General features: G+C 49.2%; 1 protein-coding gene across 6 annotated transcripts in view; it reads left to right on the top strand.

Annotated features, from left to right (window-relative positions):
- The window catches only part of FKBP15 (FKBP prolyl isomerase family member 15), a 2419492-nt gene that overhangs the window by 2363197 nt on the left and 40583 nt on the right, over window positions 1–15712 (top strand). For all 6 annotated transcript variants that reach the window (XM_069609812.1, XM_069609811.1, XM_069609809.1 and 3 more), the window contains one exon: window positions 5150–5261. In XM_069609812.1, the coding sequence (XP_069465913.1) occupies window positions 5150–5261 (112 nt within the window). The remainder of the gene's footprint in view (window positions 1–5149; window positions 5262–15712) is intronic.

Below are 15712 nucleotides of genomic sequence, written 5' to 3'. Positions count from 1 at the left end.
GTACGCTCTGACCCAATCAGTTTCCTTGCGCGCAGTCTTCAAACATAATCCTGTAACCATTTCGATCAATATTGGGCAAACACAGCGCAGCAGCTCAGGAATTTCACACTCTCCACTCTTCAGAGAGCCTACGTTCCTCCCTGGACAGACACTCCTGTCACATCAGCTTCTGCCCATTACTCCAAATGCTCTGACCGGACGCTCACGTCACAGGGTTTGCCCATTAGTGGCAAAGTCTCCTACTGCCTGGGCACCGGCAGACCTCACATGTCCCATAATGTGCTAGGGACAAGCTGCCTCATTCAGCCCTGGATGGCTGACTCAAACAGCCCTGGGTGGCTGCCTGCAACAGTCCTGAGAGCCTGTCTCCAACAGCCCTGGGTGGTGGCCGCTTAAGAGTCCATTGGGGGGAGTGGACTCTCCCTCTCTCCAAACAGTCTCTTTAGTCCTCTTGCCTGCACCCCCCGCAGCAGAGTCTCTTCTCCTCTCTCACACAACATCACACAGGTACCTGCTTCTTTTTGCTCCAGCTGATGTCCACTCCAAGGTCCTCCTACACCATACCTTGGACCATCCTCGTCGCCAATTGTTATGACCAGCCCTTGGTCATAGGGTTCACTCATCAAGGACACTCAGGATACTCAGGCCAGGTACTCTTAGTGGTTACTTTATTAGCTTCTTAGTTACAGGATCAGATGTCATCAAGTCATTGGGATATCAAGAGGATCAGGGACAATAGCCCACTGGCTCCCACCACCCAGGCTCACTTATTGCAACTGCCTGGGTTAGAACCAATTCAACTCCAAACATTCTAACCTCACACTCCACACTCACAGCCTACATTCTGATGGTGACATCAATCCTGGCACAGCACACATGCTAGCATAAGAGCCAACCCTAACAGGTCTCGAACTACAGGACTAGCTGGTGTCAATAGACTCTTATTGCCATGTGCCAATCCACCGAAAGCACAGGAAGTTCCTAAGGTTTACCACAGGGGATATGCACTATCAGTTCAAGGGGCTTTCCTTTGGTCTAACCTCCACCCGTAGGGTCTTCAAGGTTGTGGCGGTAGTTGCGGCTCACCTCAGGAGATCCGGGGTCCACCTATTTCCATATCTGGACGACTGGCTGATCCGCTGGAAATTTGCAATGCAGGTCTTGTCCCATTTAGAGGACACCTGCTAATGCTGCACAAGCTGAGCTTCTCCCTAAATTTATAGAAGTCCCAATTCACGCCAGTCCCGAGGCTCCAGTTCATGGGAGCAGTCCTAGCTACCCAGGTAGGGAAGGCCTTCCCTCCCAAGGAGAGAGTAGTCACCTTGGCACAGATGGTCGACTTGTTCCGTAAACCATGCCACTCTACCAGCGGCTTCTTTCCTCCACCTCCTAGGTCTCATGGCCTCCTCATTTTTCTAGTGCCAGAGGCCAGATTGTGCATGAGATCCCTGCAATGGCTTCTGAGGCGTCAGTGGTCTCCGTACCTTGGCACTCTCTTGGATCTCCTTAGGGTATCCGCTTCAGTGGTCAACCTGTCCTGGAGGGCGGACCGCAACAGTCTCCTGGCAGTGTAACCCTTCTGACCTCCTTTGCCTCAGACCCGAGTGGTCATGGATGCATCTCTGAAGGGTTGGGGCACTCACTTTAAGGATTCCTCTCACTAGATCAGAGCCCCTCAGGAAAGCGGCAATGACCGGGGCCTGCAGAGCAGCAATAGGTGCAGTCGTCGATGGGAACGTAGTAGGACAGGGGTCCAGGAGGCAGAGAGACCCTGGGCGTGGTACCTGTGACTGTCGTTGACACGCCTCTTGGTGCAGCGGCTGCTGAAGGAAGACTTGTTTTGGTGGACTTCGCTGACGGAGTCGATGACAGTGGAGCCAGCGACGGGTCCTTAGAAGATCTGTTCTTAGACGATCTGTGCTTGGACGACGAGGTCTGCAATTTCCACGTGGACCAGAGGAAGTGCTTAAATTGCGCTGCTCCACGTGACTGCCTCACAGCTCCTACCGTACCTGCTCTCACTGGCCAAAACTACGTTTGCCCATGCTTCTATCCAGGTCTATCAGGCCGCCATATCCCGGTACACAGAGGCTCCAGGCAAGCGCTTCCTATTGTCGCACAGGCTCTTTAAGGAGTTCCTCAAGGGTCTCTTCAGGACATTCCCATCGGTTAAAGTACCTGCCCCAGCTTGGGCGCTGAATGTGATACTGTCCAAGCCCATGGGGTCTCCGTTTGAATCAATGTATTGTGCCCCTTTGAGGTTTCTGTTGTAGAAAACTGCTGTCCTGGTGGCTGTCACCTCGACAAAGCGGGTCAGGGAGATACAGGCCCACTCCTGTAAACCTCTGTATTTGTCCTTCCATGCACCTAAAGTGGTTCTACTGACACATCCTTCCTTCATGCCAAAGGTGCCTTCAGGCTTTCATCTCAGTGAGCCTTTGGTTCTACCAGTTTTCTTTGCGACCCCTTCTTCGCCTACTGAAAGGGTGTTGCATTCACTTGACTTTGCTCATGCCCTTAAGTTCTATATGGCACGGACAAAAGGCTTTCGGAATGCATCTCAGCTGTTCAACAATTCTGGGCCTGTGCGGCATGGGAAGGCACTGTCTAAGGCTGCCATCTCCAGGTTGCTCTCCGGCTGCATCATGCATTGGCATCATCTGGACAACAGACCATTTCCAGGCCAGCCTAGAGCCCACTCCACCAGAGCCATCGCTGCAACAACAGCGTTTCTCTGTGGTGTTCCCCTGCTCAACATCTGCAGGGCTGCTATGTGGAGGTCTACCCACACCTTTGTGAAATTCTACTGTGTCGTCAGGAATTCCAGGGAGAAGTCCAAGGTCGGCCAAGCAGTGCTATGCAGCCTGGTTGTTTGAGGGTAGTCTGTTTCAGGGGGTACGTGTATAACTACTATGAGCCATGCCACCTCCCGTGGTTGTGTATATGTACTGCTGTATAATCGGTTCTATGTCATATTTCTGCTTTTTAAAGCACAAACGCAAGAGAAAGATTATTTTTTTGCTGTTTTTGTGTTGGCTCTACAAAGCAGAAATATACCACATGGCCCGCCCTCCTTCCTTACCCCCACCCTCTCGTGCTGATTCCCTCTTTACTCAGGGGGGTGGGGGGAGTTTAACCCTTCCAAACTCCCCATTTCCCCACCCACAAACCCCTTCCCGCCTCAACACACTCATCCTCCCCACACATAGGCACTCAGACACATATAAACACACATGCATACACACATACAAAAACTCACCTCCCACACACCTGACTCCTGCGACTACTCCACTGGGGCTCACATAGCCTGTCAGCTCTGCACGCACTGGTGTGCGGAAGGGGCATGACAGTTCAATTTAGAAAGACCGCTCTTTGCGGTCACAATGCAGTCTTTCTAAATCGATCTTTTTTGGTTCAAATGTCTTTTGACCTAATGCCGTCTAATCGTATTCACGAGCATGTGAATACATGCAAGACCCCATGCTGGAAAAAGAACAAGTTACTTACTTGTAACCTCCTTTCCTCTCTAGCTCTTCTTGGTTTATAATGCTACTTAAGGTGCACTACCAAATCGAAAGATGGTCACCATGGGTGGAGCTTAGGAGGATGAGTGTCATTGGCTAGGGGCAGTATGACCCAAAGGACACTGATAGGCTATACAGGAGACAAGCAGTTTAAGTTGTTTAAAGCTAAACTGCTTTCTTTTTACCAAGGATTCCCAGCCTGACGGTGAATATTCATGAGCATGTGGAAATATGCAAGACCCATACTGGAGAACAAGAGTTACAGGTAAGTAACTTTGCCTTCTGCAGAATGTGGCTAATAGTGGAATTCGAGTGTTCTGAATAAGTTGGTTGAGAAGTTATGCTTGTTAGTGGATGTGCCGTTGGATGTCTCATATTTATTTGCTACAATCCAATCCTGCAACCTGCTTAAAATAGGTTTTGTCCATAAATGACTCTTGAGCGTTTAATTGGACTACAGCCCTTGAAATATAACTGTAGTTTGGTTTGCGCCAGCTTTATTGAAACACGGCGGAAGGGGGCGTTCAGTGGAAAGATTATTAAAGAAAGGAGATTCTATTTAATAGGGGTAGAGATTTAGAATACTAGCATCAGTAAGTAATTTATCAGTTAAAAGTTTAAAAGCAGGCAAAGAGGTACAGAGGAAACTTTGGGAAATGGGCTGGCAGCTAGACAGTGAGTGAATGATCAGATGGTTTACTGAGCCAGGATGGATGGACACATGATAAAGGTGGCACTGACTGGAAAAGAAGTACAGAAGGGTAACACAGGGAGAAGAACCAAAACAGTCACATGAAGAAGCGCTGACCAAGCTGGAGGAGGAAATATAAACATATTGACTAGAAACGTTGCACAAGCAGATGCATACCAGTGGACGTATAAAGGAGGAGGCGATAAGAAAGAAGAGGAAACTGGATGGAAAGATGACAGCTAAAGGAATTGAGGGAAAGGCAAGGTAAATATAGTGAGGGATGAGTGGAGAAATCAGGGTAGCCCAAAAGGATTTAAAGAGATTAAAGAACCAACGAAATCGGGAAGGAAAGCTGGTGAAATGGTTGAAGGAAGGGAATGCAGGAGGGAGGGATGGAATGCGAAAAGGGAATGCGAAAGGGGCAGCAACGAGAGATGGATGTCACAAGGAAGGGTAATGAAAATCTATGGAGTTGAGGGTTCTATGGCTGAAGGAAGTGATGGCTTCATGGATGAGTTGATGATGAATGGAAGAATTGGATTGTTAATGGTTGGTGGAAGAGAAGGAAAGAGAGGGCAGATGGTTGCATGGATGTGGGGTGGCCCAAATGGTGAATAAGACACATTATACTACTGGTCTCTAGGTAGATTTGAATTCCCGATGCCACAAATAATTGGAAAATCAAAGGGAAATACTGACATTTTTTTCAGATCAATCTTAAAATAAGAACGCGAGAAAGATCACTCCCCTCTCCCAAGCACATATTCTTTTAGAGCAAAGTGAATGAAAATAGATTTGATACTTTTTCCTCAGTTTACCCCTGGCCCTGAGGTTACATGTTTAAGAAGAGTCCATTAATCTGGTGAGGTGATCTTTCTTGTTTGTCAAGTTGTTCCCAGAATTTCTCATTGATCTAATTTATATTTTGTTTTAGTTTTATTGGGGATGAAGACAGCGATGAAGATGATTTGTTTAAAACTGCAACGCCTAAACCACTAAAACCCACACCAATTCTTAAACTGGATGAAGACGACGAGGAAGAAGTGGTAAGAAAGTCTGTGATGAGTTCTGTCTCCTGATGAAAGATTCAAGCAAGGGTGAATCTAACTTTTCATGTTTTCAGGGCCACTGCATGGAACCATACTATTTGGTGCTGCCCTGGCCATCCTCCCTGTGTTTGCAACCATAGGACAATTAATCTAGACGTTTACATCTAAAACTACCGGAATTCCAGCAACCAGTTTAGTACTCTCCTGGTCATTGCTAACCATTGCTTCTCAGTTATATCTCGGCAAAAACCCCTGCAGCATCGTTCTTCATCATTACCAGGTTAATGTACTTACAATTAATGCACATTTACCACTTTTCACGAGAGGTATGTATGGTGTTATGACCACATTTCAGCTTAAATAAACATGACTCACTATTCCTTGACAGCCTTCTGTTCTTAACTTCCTCCTATTCTTCTTTGTCCCTGTTCTCATAGTTGTGTTTTTTTCTCTGCTTCTGTTTTTCTCCTATGCAGGTTGGTTCTCCATCATTCTTATTTTCCCACTGTCCTTCCTTTCTGCTCAGTCCTCTCTCTCTCCTTTAATCATTTCCAGTTGCCTTTTTCTTCTCACTATCTCTCCCAAATGATTTATTGTGATGCATTTTTCACTGTTCTCATGAGCTCTTGCTTAGTTTTATTTTCTCTTGTGAGCCTCTCACATCCAATTCCTCCTCTAAATGGTTTCTCTCGTGTTTATCTTCTTGATGTTCTAGATTCCTAACCTTTCCTCCCCAGGCTGTCATTTCATCAGTTTGTTTGAATTTTCATCTTTCGCTTTTCTCTTTTTTTTTTATAACTCTTTTTATTACTTTTAGGGAACATTACAACAAACAAAACACTTGGCGGTGTCGGCATTGGTTCATCAATGCCGGTCAGATAACACAGCGAGTAGAGCGCTCGCTTTGACATCCGTGCAGAGCTTGCCCAGGCAGGTTCGAATCCTGACAGGGCCAAACTCCGCCTTTCATTCTTGCGAGGTCGATAAATGAGCACCGCACACCGTGGGTAATGACCAGCGCTCATCCATCATGGGAATCATATGCAACATTGTAAAAGTAGCCATTACACGCATTGTCCAGGGCGGTTAACCTACGGTGGGTCACGCCTCCCAACTCACACCAGTCAGTCAACCTCCCCAGCCAATGCGTGCCCCACACCTTTTGAAATTTCTGTTGACAACCTCTGGCATTGTAGATACGCTGTTCGAGAGACATGCATCTGTCCATTTCAGCAGTCCATTGGCTGAGTCGTGGGTGATCCGCAGACCCCCACATTTTTGCAATGATTTTTTTGCACAGTCCTAGTGCAGTGGACAGAAACACCTTTTCGTGTCTCGTGAACCTAGCCTCCCCCCAGATACCAAGTATAGCCAGTTTGGGAACACAGGGGATCACCGACCCAATTGTCGCTGACAATCTCTGAATATATTTCCCCCAAAACACTTGTATTTGTGCACATTCCCATGGGTGTGGAAAAAAGTACCCCCACTTCTCCCACACCTCAAACAGTTATCTTGGTCTGTCACACCCCAGTGCACCAGTGATGATCGCGAGTAATATACCCTATGGAATATTTTGTATTGAATCGGGTGTAACCTGGCAGCCATCCACATTTCTCTCAGGAATATAAGTGCTTCGACACGTTCTTCCAGATCTAGTATCCCCGCCTCCCCTTCCCACCTGCCTCTGAGCCGGCACAATTCCGGAGATCCAAAGGCCATTAGTACCTGATGTAGGGTTGATGTGACCTTTGTGGACATGCACTTGGGGACATTTACCTCTAAGGGTGAACATGTGGGTATCTCACCCAGAGCAGGGAACTGAGACCTCATTGCATGGGTTAGTTGCATGTATTTGTTGTAGTCTTTCCCTGGCACTCCAAATATGTCTTGCCGTTTCGTGAAGGGGACGAGTGCCCCTTCTTGGACCACATCGCAGAGGTTCCTCAACCCCACTTCTTCCCATTGTTTGAAGTTTCCCATTTTCCTGTTCCACAAAGGCTGTTCCAATGTGGGCCTCTCTCTCCCCGCCCCCCCCCACCCCATCTTCACTCCACGCTTGCCTGGTATGCTTAACCAACCTAGGGAGGGCCGCACCCGTGGTCTCGTCCCCATACAGTATCTGCTCAAGCGGTCTCCCCCCATCCATCCCCGCTCCATCCCCACGTGTGATAGCCCTGGGTCCCCATGCTGCCAGTCATTCACCATACCAATTTGCGCCGCCCAGTAATACTGTTGAAGGAAGGCAATTTCCAGACCCCTGTCCCACACCGAGCGCTGGAGCGTCCTGAGAGCGATAAATGGTTGCTTCCCTCCCCACAGTAGCCCCCTTAAGGAGTTCTCCATCATACCAAAAGTAGATCTAGGAATCGTCCTGGGAGCGTTCTGTAGCACATATAGGAATCTGGGGAGAGCTAACATTTTGAGAAGTGCAGCTTTACCCAGCGGCGACAACGGGAGAATTTGCCTGTGCGCCACATCTGACGAGAACCGGTCCATTAGCGGGATGCGATTGAGCCGAAGGTACTCCTCTGGATTCGGACCCAGATGTATGCCCAAGTACTTGAATCCTGAGATCAAGACTGGGAAGCGGCAGCCCGAAGGGATAGCCCCAGCCCCTTCCTCCCCCGACCAACGGGACAAATACTGACTTCGGCTGGCTCACCCTGAGCCCCCAGTTGGCCTGATATTCCCCCAGTGTCTTGATCACCACTGGACAGGAGGTCGCTGGTTCGCCCATGTATACCAGAAGCTCATCGACGTATAATGAAACCCAGTCCTCTCCTCCCCAGGGCCATCGGAAGCCCACCCAGACCGTGTCATTCCAGAGCTCAATCGCCAGTGGTTCAATGGCTAAAATGAGCTGCAGGGGGTGTAGGGGGCACCCCTGCCTCGTTCCTCGCTCAAGGGTGAACCCCTCCGCTAGAACCCCATTGACCTTGACCAAAGCTTCAGGGGATACATACAACAGGCGCTCCCACCGGAGAAAATCCTCCCCGAACCCTATGTGTCCCATAATTCCCAGAGTGCCTTCCATCTTACTGAGTCAAAAGCTTTCTCTAAGTCAATTGCCAGGAGCGCTACTGGTGTTTGTAGCTGTGACATCTGGTGGATCGACAGTTGCACTCGGCGGATGTTAATTTGCTTGGATTTAGTGGGCATAAACCTGCACTGGTCCAGGTGTACTAAAGAGTCTGACTCCCAGGAGGCGATTTGCCAGCACCTGCGCCAACACTTTGGCTTTGCTGTTTATCAGCGATATCGGCCTATATGAGGTAAATTGCTGAAAAAGACGGTGCAGCGGTCCTGTGACTTTGTCTCTGAGGCTTCCAGATCTCGACTGGGAAGCCGTTAGGTCCCAGCGCCCTACCTGATTGTAGTTGCATGAGTGCTGCCGCTACCTCCTCTACCGTTATGTCCGCATCTAACCCCACCCTCTGTTGCGCCGTTAGACAAGGTCGTTCCATGGGGCCAATGAAACCTCGGCACGTTGGCCCGGTTTGGTCCCTTGGGGTGCTGTACTGCTCCTTGTAGAAGGATGCAAATGCGCCTGCAATCTCCTCGTCTTCCATCAGTACAGCACCATTAGAGTCCTGTACCACCAGTACCTGTCCCTTTGCCCCCTCTCTTCTCCAGCCATTCCAGCATCTTCCCGGCCTTGTCCCCAAGACTTGTCGACTTAGCTCTGTAGCGCCCAGTGTGTCTGCCTCGCATTGTTGAGAGCCACATTCTTCAGAGCCTCCTGTGCCGTGGCCAGGGCCTCCCGTGTAGACCGAGTGCCGAAGGCAAGGAACCCCTCCTCTGCCCTTAAAGCCTGTTTTTCTGCCCCTTCCTGTTTGTTTTTTTCGTCCGGCTGCTATCAGTGCTCTCGCCTGCCCCCCCGGAGCACTGCCTTGAAACCTTCCCAAAGTATGACTGGGCTATCTACAGACCCCTGATTCTAAGTGAAGTATTGCGTGTTTTTTTGGGACAACCCCTCCATCACTTCCGGGACCCCTAGGTAGTATGTGTTTAGCCTACACATTGCTACTGGTCTGGTCCGACCACTCTTCAGTTCCATGAGGAGTGGTGAGTGGTCTGAGATCCCTTTGGCCAGATATTTAGCTGAGATAAGCCTATGGGTGACCCCGCAGGGGGGAGAAAGAAGTAATCAATGCGTGGCATAGAGCTTATGTGCATTTGAGAAAAAGGAATTCCCCATCTCTGACTCGTGCAACAGTCGCCACGCATCCACCAGGCCCAATGCTCTGGTGAATGATCGTAGTTTAGTGATGATGGTTGGCTTCCTATTTCCCAGGTGTGTGCGGTCTGCCCTCCGGTCCATGACTTAATTAAAATCCCCCCCCCAATCCCCCCGATCACCAACGTGCATGCTGTGTCTAGGAGTAGGAGTAGTTGGGGATGGAGGTCATTCAACAATTCAAGCGTCAGTGAGGGCTGGCATATACGTTCACCACCCCCCATGCGGCCCCCCACAGCTCCCCATTAGTTAATGCGCATCTACCCCAGGGATCTGATCTGACTTCTGTAAGGTGGAAGGGAATCCTCTTGTGAATTAGCATCAGCACCCCTCTCGCTCCCCTTGAGAGGCCCGCATGATATGCCTTGGGATAGTTCGTCCTCTTAAACATTTTGCACTCACTCCCCACCAGGTGTGTCTCAGTCAGGAGCACTATGTCTGGGATGTGTCTGTTCAAAAACTGAAGTACCAGTCGACGTTTGATGCTGGAACCATCCCATTAACATTCCACTTCAACAAGGAGACTTTACCCTCAGCCATCATCCTGCCAGAAAACCAGTAGGGCATGCCAGATCGGAGGTCTCCTCCCCGCCCCGTTCCATGCCTGCCCTCTCATCCACATTCCCTTTCCGAACAACCAAGCCCGTCGGCACCTAACCGCCACCCAAAAGCTCCTTGCAGAACACACCCCACCCCCACCCCCAGAACAATAACCTGCCAGACTCACCGTGAGTGTCCCCCTGTATCCCACCTCGTACTCCCCCCTGCACCCGCTTCCCACCATCCCCACAACATGAAGCACCTGTCACCCAAAATCGCACAAACGGGTGCAAAAAACATTAAAAAACATCTGCCGGGAGGCCGCTAAAACAGTCACCTAGGCGCGCCCTCCAGTTCTGTGGCCGATTTGGCCCGCTACCTTATTGCACTGTCATTCAATCCTCAGCCATTTCTCTCATGACTGCATCGTCAGCCGCTGCTCCCTTTTTCGGACCGTGCCTGTCTGTGCCGGTTGCTCCAGAATCTGATTGGACTGGTTCACATCGCAGCATCCTGTTTGTCAGTTGGGTTCCTGGTCCCGATAAAACCTGAGTCTCAAGCCAAGCCCATGCCTCTTTGGGTTATAGAAGAGATGATTGGACCCACTGGGCTGCACCTTGAGTTGGGCCGGGAAGAAGAGGGCATATTTAATGCCCAACGAATGCAGCTTTCGCTTTGAGTCGTATGATTGCCATGCCTTCTGAACTTCCCTGGTGTAGTCTGAGAAAAAGCCCACCCGATGACCGTTGTAGGTGATGGGGCCCTTGTCATTTACAATAAGGCATCCCTGTCTCAATAGTTCAGTAGCCTTGCTATTATCGAGCGTGGGGGTGCCCCTGGGGTGGGCCGGCCTGTTGGGATTCTGTGCACCCGCTCCACGGAGAAGAATTTAGAAAGTCTCTTTGGTGCAAGAGGTCCGCCAGCCAGTCCTCTGGGAGCTCCATGCTGGGGCCCTCCTCCTTCTCGGGCACACCAATAATGCAGAGGTTGTTACGACATTAGCTGTTTCTACAGCCTCTTAATTGCATCTTCGGTGTCAGGGACACACTGTTCGACTTCTCCTACCCTTGTTGCAAGGTTCCGTAGGTCCTGGCGCAAGAAGGACACCTCTGCTGCAAGGCCGTCCACTTTAATTTCAATTGCAGTGGCAGAGTCCCTTATGGCCTTCATGACACTGCGGAGGAAAAGCTGGGGGTCCCCATTTCCTCCTCCACACTCCCTGCTTCTTGTGTTAAAACTGTGGGTGGGTGGGTGGCCCCCACCTGGAATTGGTCGATTTTGGTCTGTTGCCCAGATTTCCTACCCTTTTCCTTACCAATGTCGATCAACCAGGGTGGCTAACACCAGCAGTATATGTTTGTGTCACTCAGCAGCAGTGGCGGGAAACTATGTTCCTCCCTCGGGGTAAGTCCACTTGTCTGACTGGTCCCCCCGCTTGTCAGTTGCCTTGCCTTCTTATCAGTGCAGATTGCATCCATTGGCCAGTCCCACCAGGGCCCTGTTCAGGGTCTGTCTTCCCCAGAGGTTTCAATTGCTCCTGTGCTCACAGGGGCGCCCCTCCTACACCCTCTGAGCCCTATTCTGTTGCTGTGCCTCCAGCCAATGTTCCCCCGCACAACTCCCACTACGTATAGCTGCGCCGGGCTCATCTGCCTTTATGCCTGCTTGGGAGGTCTTCCTGGCTGGGTGGGTGTTGATGCAGCACCTCGATTCAGTGTCCAGCGAGGCAGTCCCAGATTTGGGCTGAATTCTTCCAGTTTGGACGTCCCATGTGCGCACTGCTAGTGACCCACTTAGTGGTATCTTGCTTAACGCTGGCCCCTTGGTGTAACCCTGGCTCCCCTATTGTCCTCCGAGGCAGGGTTCGGCCCGTTGCCCAGGCCCACCCCACTGCTGCTGATGTACTCCCTCCGATGGCCTCCACGACGGTGCCACTGCCCATGATAACCGGCAGGGCGGAGGCCGGGGGCGGTCGTCCACGTGCCGAAACACCGCAGGTCCAAGATGGCAGCACCCAGCAAAACATCCCGTCGTCGGGACGGCCCAACGATCCCTCTGGTCCGATTTTGCCCAGGAATGCAGCGGCCTAGAGCTGGTGTCCTTGGGATTGTATGCTTCGGAGGAATGCCTCCTCCTGTACCAGGAACCAGGATATATTTTGCAGGATATCGGCGGCTGTTAGGCAGAATCCTGTGCAGTTCCCTTAGGGAACACTGCAAAAAGATTAAGACTACAGGAGTAAGCAGTAAACCCAATTGGTAGCAGTCTGTACCACCCAGATTTACCTGGTAGCTGTGGCTGAGCTGTCAGACTTCTCTCAAGAAGAGTAGGGCAGTATATAGAGTATACTAATTATTATTATTTATACACAATAGGGCCAAAAACACAGTAGAGCAAACAAACACTTGCCAGAGCTTTGTATAAAAAGTAAATAATTATTTATTTAAAACACACTTTAAGCAATATACTAGCACTCTAAATCAAAAGTAAGTTAAAACACAGTCAGGTAAAGTATACACACCTCCCTTGATAACTATTAGACAAGTCAGAGTTAAAACACCACGATTTGTTAAAACGGATGTGAGCGCGTAACCTAGATGGCACTCCAATGGTTAGGTTAAAGGGAGAGAAAAAGGCAGAGCATAGAAATAAAACAGGTCCCAACACTTTTAGGAGTTCTCAGCAAGGGAATAAAGGCAGTATACACTGTAGAGCCAAAGTTCATAGGCCAGGCCCACTTTAAATGGAGCAAAGCGAAATGTGCCCAGGATCACACGGTTTAAAATGCACTAAAAGTCTTTGCAGAATGTTCAGAAGAGTTTGGGGCGATTCAAGAAGGTAAAGTTAGAAGGTCTGGGGCCAACCCAGTTGGAAAGCCAAGGATTTAAGGGTCACCTTGGGCAAACCGAAGAAAGGGAGGCCAGGCAGGACACAGTACCTTAAAGAGAAAAGAAGCTCCAGCGGAGGCAGTTGTTCTTGTCAGTGGTTGTAGTTCGTTGCTTCGACCAGGGGAAGAGAGGATCTCGTCGAGGAGGAAACGTGGGGTCGTTGCACTGCACAGGCATGAAACCAGCCGCGGAGTTCGTCGATAAAAGGTTCCTTTTATTCGCGGTCAAAGTGGTGAAGCTTGGCTATCCGGCCGCCGGGGTGCTTGGCACGGGCGATTCGACCAAGAGACATCTTTGGAAGGCAAAAAGGGCGAACTGGTTGGTCCCACCAGCTCAGAGAAAGAAGACTCGTCCAGCAGAAGATCTTCTCTTGTCGTTGGGGAAAGTGGTAAATTCGTTGCGGCAGGGCTCCACCGGTGGTGTCGTCGTTGCAGATGGCTCAGCTTCTTCCCTCTTTGGTTTCTTAGGTCCTGTGGCCACTTCTGAAGTTCCAGTCCCAAAGGCCCTGCTTTTATGTGGAAAAACCCCCATTCAACAGCCTAGCTGTCACTCAAACATGCTAAGTGGTGAGCCGGGCGGCTCACCACTGGGCCAATCAGAACAGAGTGCGACTTGAGTTGCTAAGGCAACGCAGTCCAGTGTGCCAATTCCCCTCCCCACCCATCCTGTGGAACCCAGACAGAATGGCACCATTTGGAGGGATTCTGTGGAGAAGCCCGCCAAAAAGTGGAACAAAGGGCTCGACTTTGGTCAGAGTTACAGAGACGAACACGAACGCCATTTTAGAAAAGGGTTCTGGCAAAAAGACCCAACCGTTGATTTAATATTAAATAAATAAACCAGCGGTATCTTTATCATTGCACCAAAAAGTGGTGCGTTTAAAATCAATGGGAAAATCCCATAGAGAATATTCCGGTGAAATATTTTGCGTGGTAACCACTGCCACCAGCCAGAAACTCGGCAAGGGGGGAACTGGACAGTGCCCCCTTGAAAACAGACCCAGGGGCAATATAATTAACCCCTTCCAGTACTTCCACAATATGATGGTTTGTACTGGTTCTGTTCACAATTTAAGACTAGTACAGTCAATGGTGACTTTACATGCCTTGGAGACAGTAGTCAGTCCCAGGGTATGGAGTCTGTTTGGGAGTCACTATGACACCCCTGTGTTACTGCACTGAAGGTGCTGTGTAACACACATGAAAAACAGATACCACCCTATGGATTAAAAGACCCCATAGCCCATAAGCACATATAAAGTCAAAGACATACCACAAATCATGCTTAGGAGTGGGAGCAAAAGAGTCTCACTCTTAGCAGGAGAAATAAACAAACCCCAAAAATCCAGCAAAGCTGCTGGGGGATCACTAGGTTTGGGAAATTAGCCTTATGAGAGAATTCTCCCTAACAGCGGCCCCGACGGAGCTGCCAGTGCTCACGTTTTCATTTGTCCGTGGCTCAACAGCACCCCATCTTTTGCTTTTCTCAATAGTTCCTGACCCCCTTTAACCTCATCTGCCACTCCTTTAATTTTCTGTCACCCTCTCTTTTTATCAGGTTTTTTTTTCTCCACTGGCATTCAACAGCTTGTGCTCTCCCTTTTTGCCTTCAGTTTTTTTCTCTTGATGGATGTTTCTGTCCTTTCTACGTTCTCCTGCTCTCTTCTTTTTGTTCCCGCTGATGATCCTTTTCCCTAATTTCTACTTCCTTCGTCTATCACTTTAACCAGCAAGGAAACCAATAGAAGACTCAATACAAAAGGAAAATATAAAAACAAGTATATGTGCACAAAACGGAAGAGAAGAAAAAGTGAGAACTAAGGTTGGATCAGTCTCTGGAATGGAAGAGTGAGTAGATATAGGAAAGTTCACAATGTCTCCATAAGTATCTCTCCAAGTACAAACAGTGGTAATCAGAAACATTCAACAAAAGGGCTCAAAGTGCAAAGCACAAAAAATAATTCAAACTTGGTGTCGGCTCTCTACCCCTCAAAGTTGTGTCTGTAAAACAATATAATAGATGAATGTCAAATTTGAATGGGTTGCATCCTCCTACAGATTCCTCATCTTGATAAATGTCCTCCAGCACCAGTTGTTCTTGGAACTTTTCAGCAGGGGGGGCATAGTGTAGCTCGACAGTCACCTTTGTTAAACTGGCTTCCGTGACTCCGAACATGACTTCACCCCTGTATAAATGGAGCGCACAACACCACATTAGTTTAGTTCCTTTGTTGTTTATGCTCAGTGTGGTGGTAGCTCGGGAACCCTCTTATTTTTCCTGCACCATAATGCCCAGTCCCAAGACCTTAGGACTTTAGCATTTTCAGATCCTTAAGGCTAAAATATCCATCATGAACCTGCAAAATGTTGGTTTGTGGCGTCTCGGGGTGGATCAGGTGTAGGTGCGTAGGCCTTTCAATCAATGAATTCCAAAGCTCTTGGGGAATGGTTCACTAAGGTGGGACTCGGTCCTCCTCCTTCTAGGTCTCTGGCTCTGTCTCTCCTGAAATCTTTAGAGGTCGATATCGAGGCTTCTGCCCTTGAGAAGAAAGATGAAAAGGAGGCATATGTTTTTGCACACCCACAGTGAATCTCGCCATTAGTCTTCCTCCTCTTACTGCAAGAATAAAAGAAGACACAGATCGAGGTTTGCAGGGGGCGGGGGGTAAGCGATGACTCTTCCAACTCAAACCAACAACACAGTAAAGTCTCTTTTATGTTCAAACACATTTTTTAGGGACACTTGGAAGGAGTGCGAGTATGGCTTCAGCCTAAATGTGG

Source organism: Ambystoma mexicanum, chromosome 8 (assembly GCF_040938575.1).
Source record: "Ambystoma mexicanum isolate Mex_15411 chromosome 8, UKY_AmexF1_1, whole genome shotgun sequence".
Classification (NCBI taxonomy): domain Eukaryota; kingdom Metazoa; phylum Chordata; class Amphibia; order Caudata; family Ambystomatidae; genus Ambystoma; species Ambystoma mexicanum.
The sequence above is the reverse complement of the archived record's forward strand: the minus strand, read 5'-3'. Positions and strand labels throughout refer to the sequence as shown.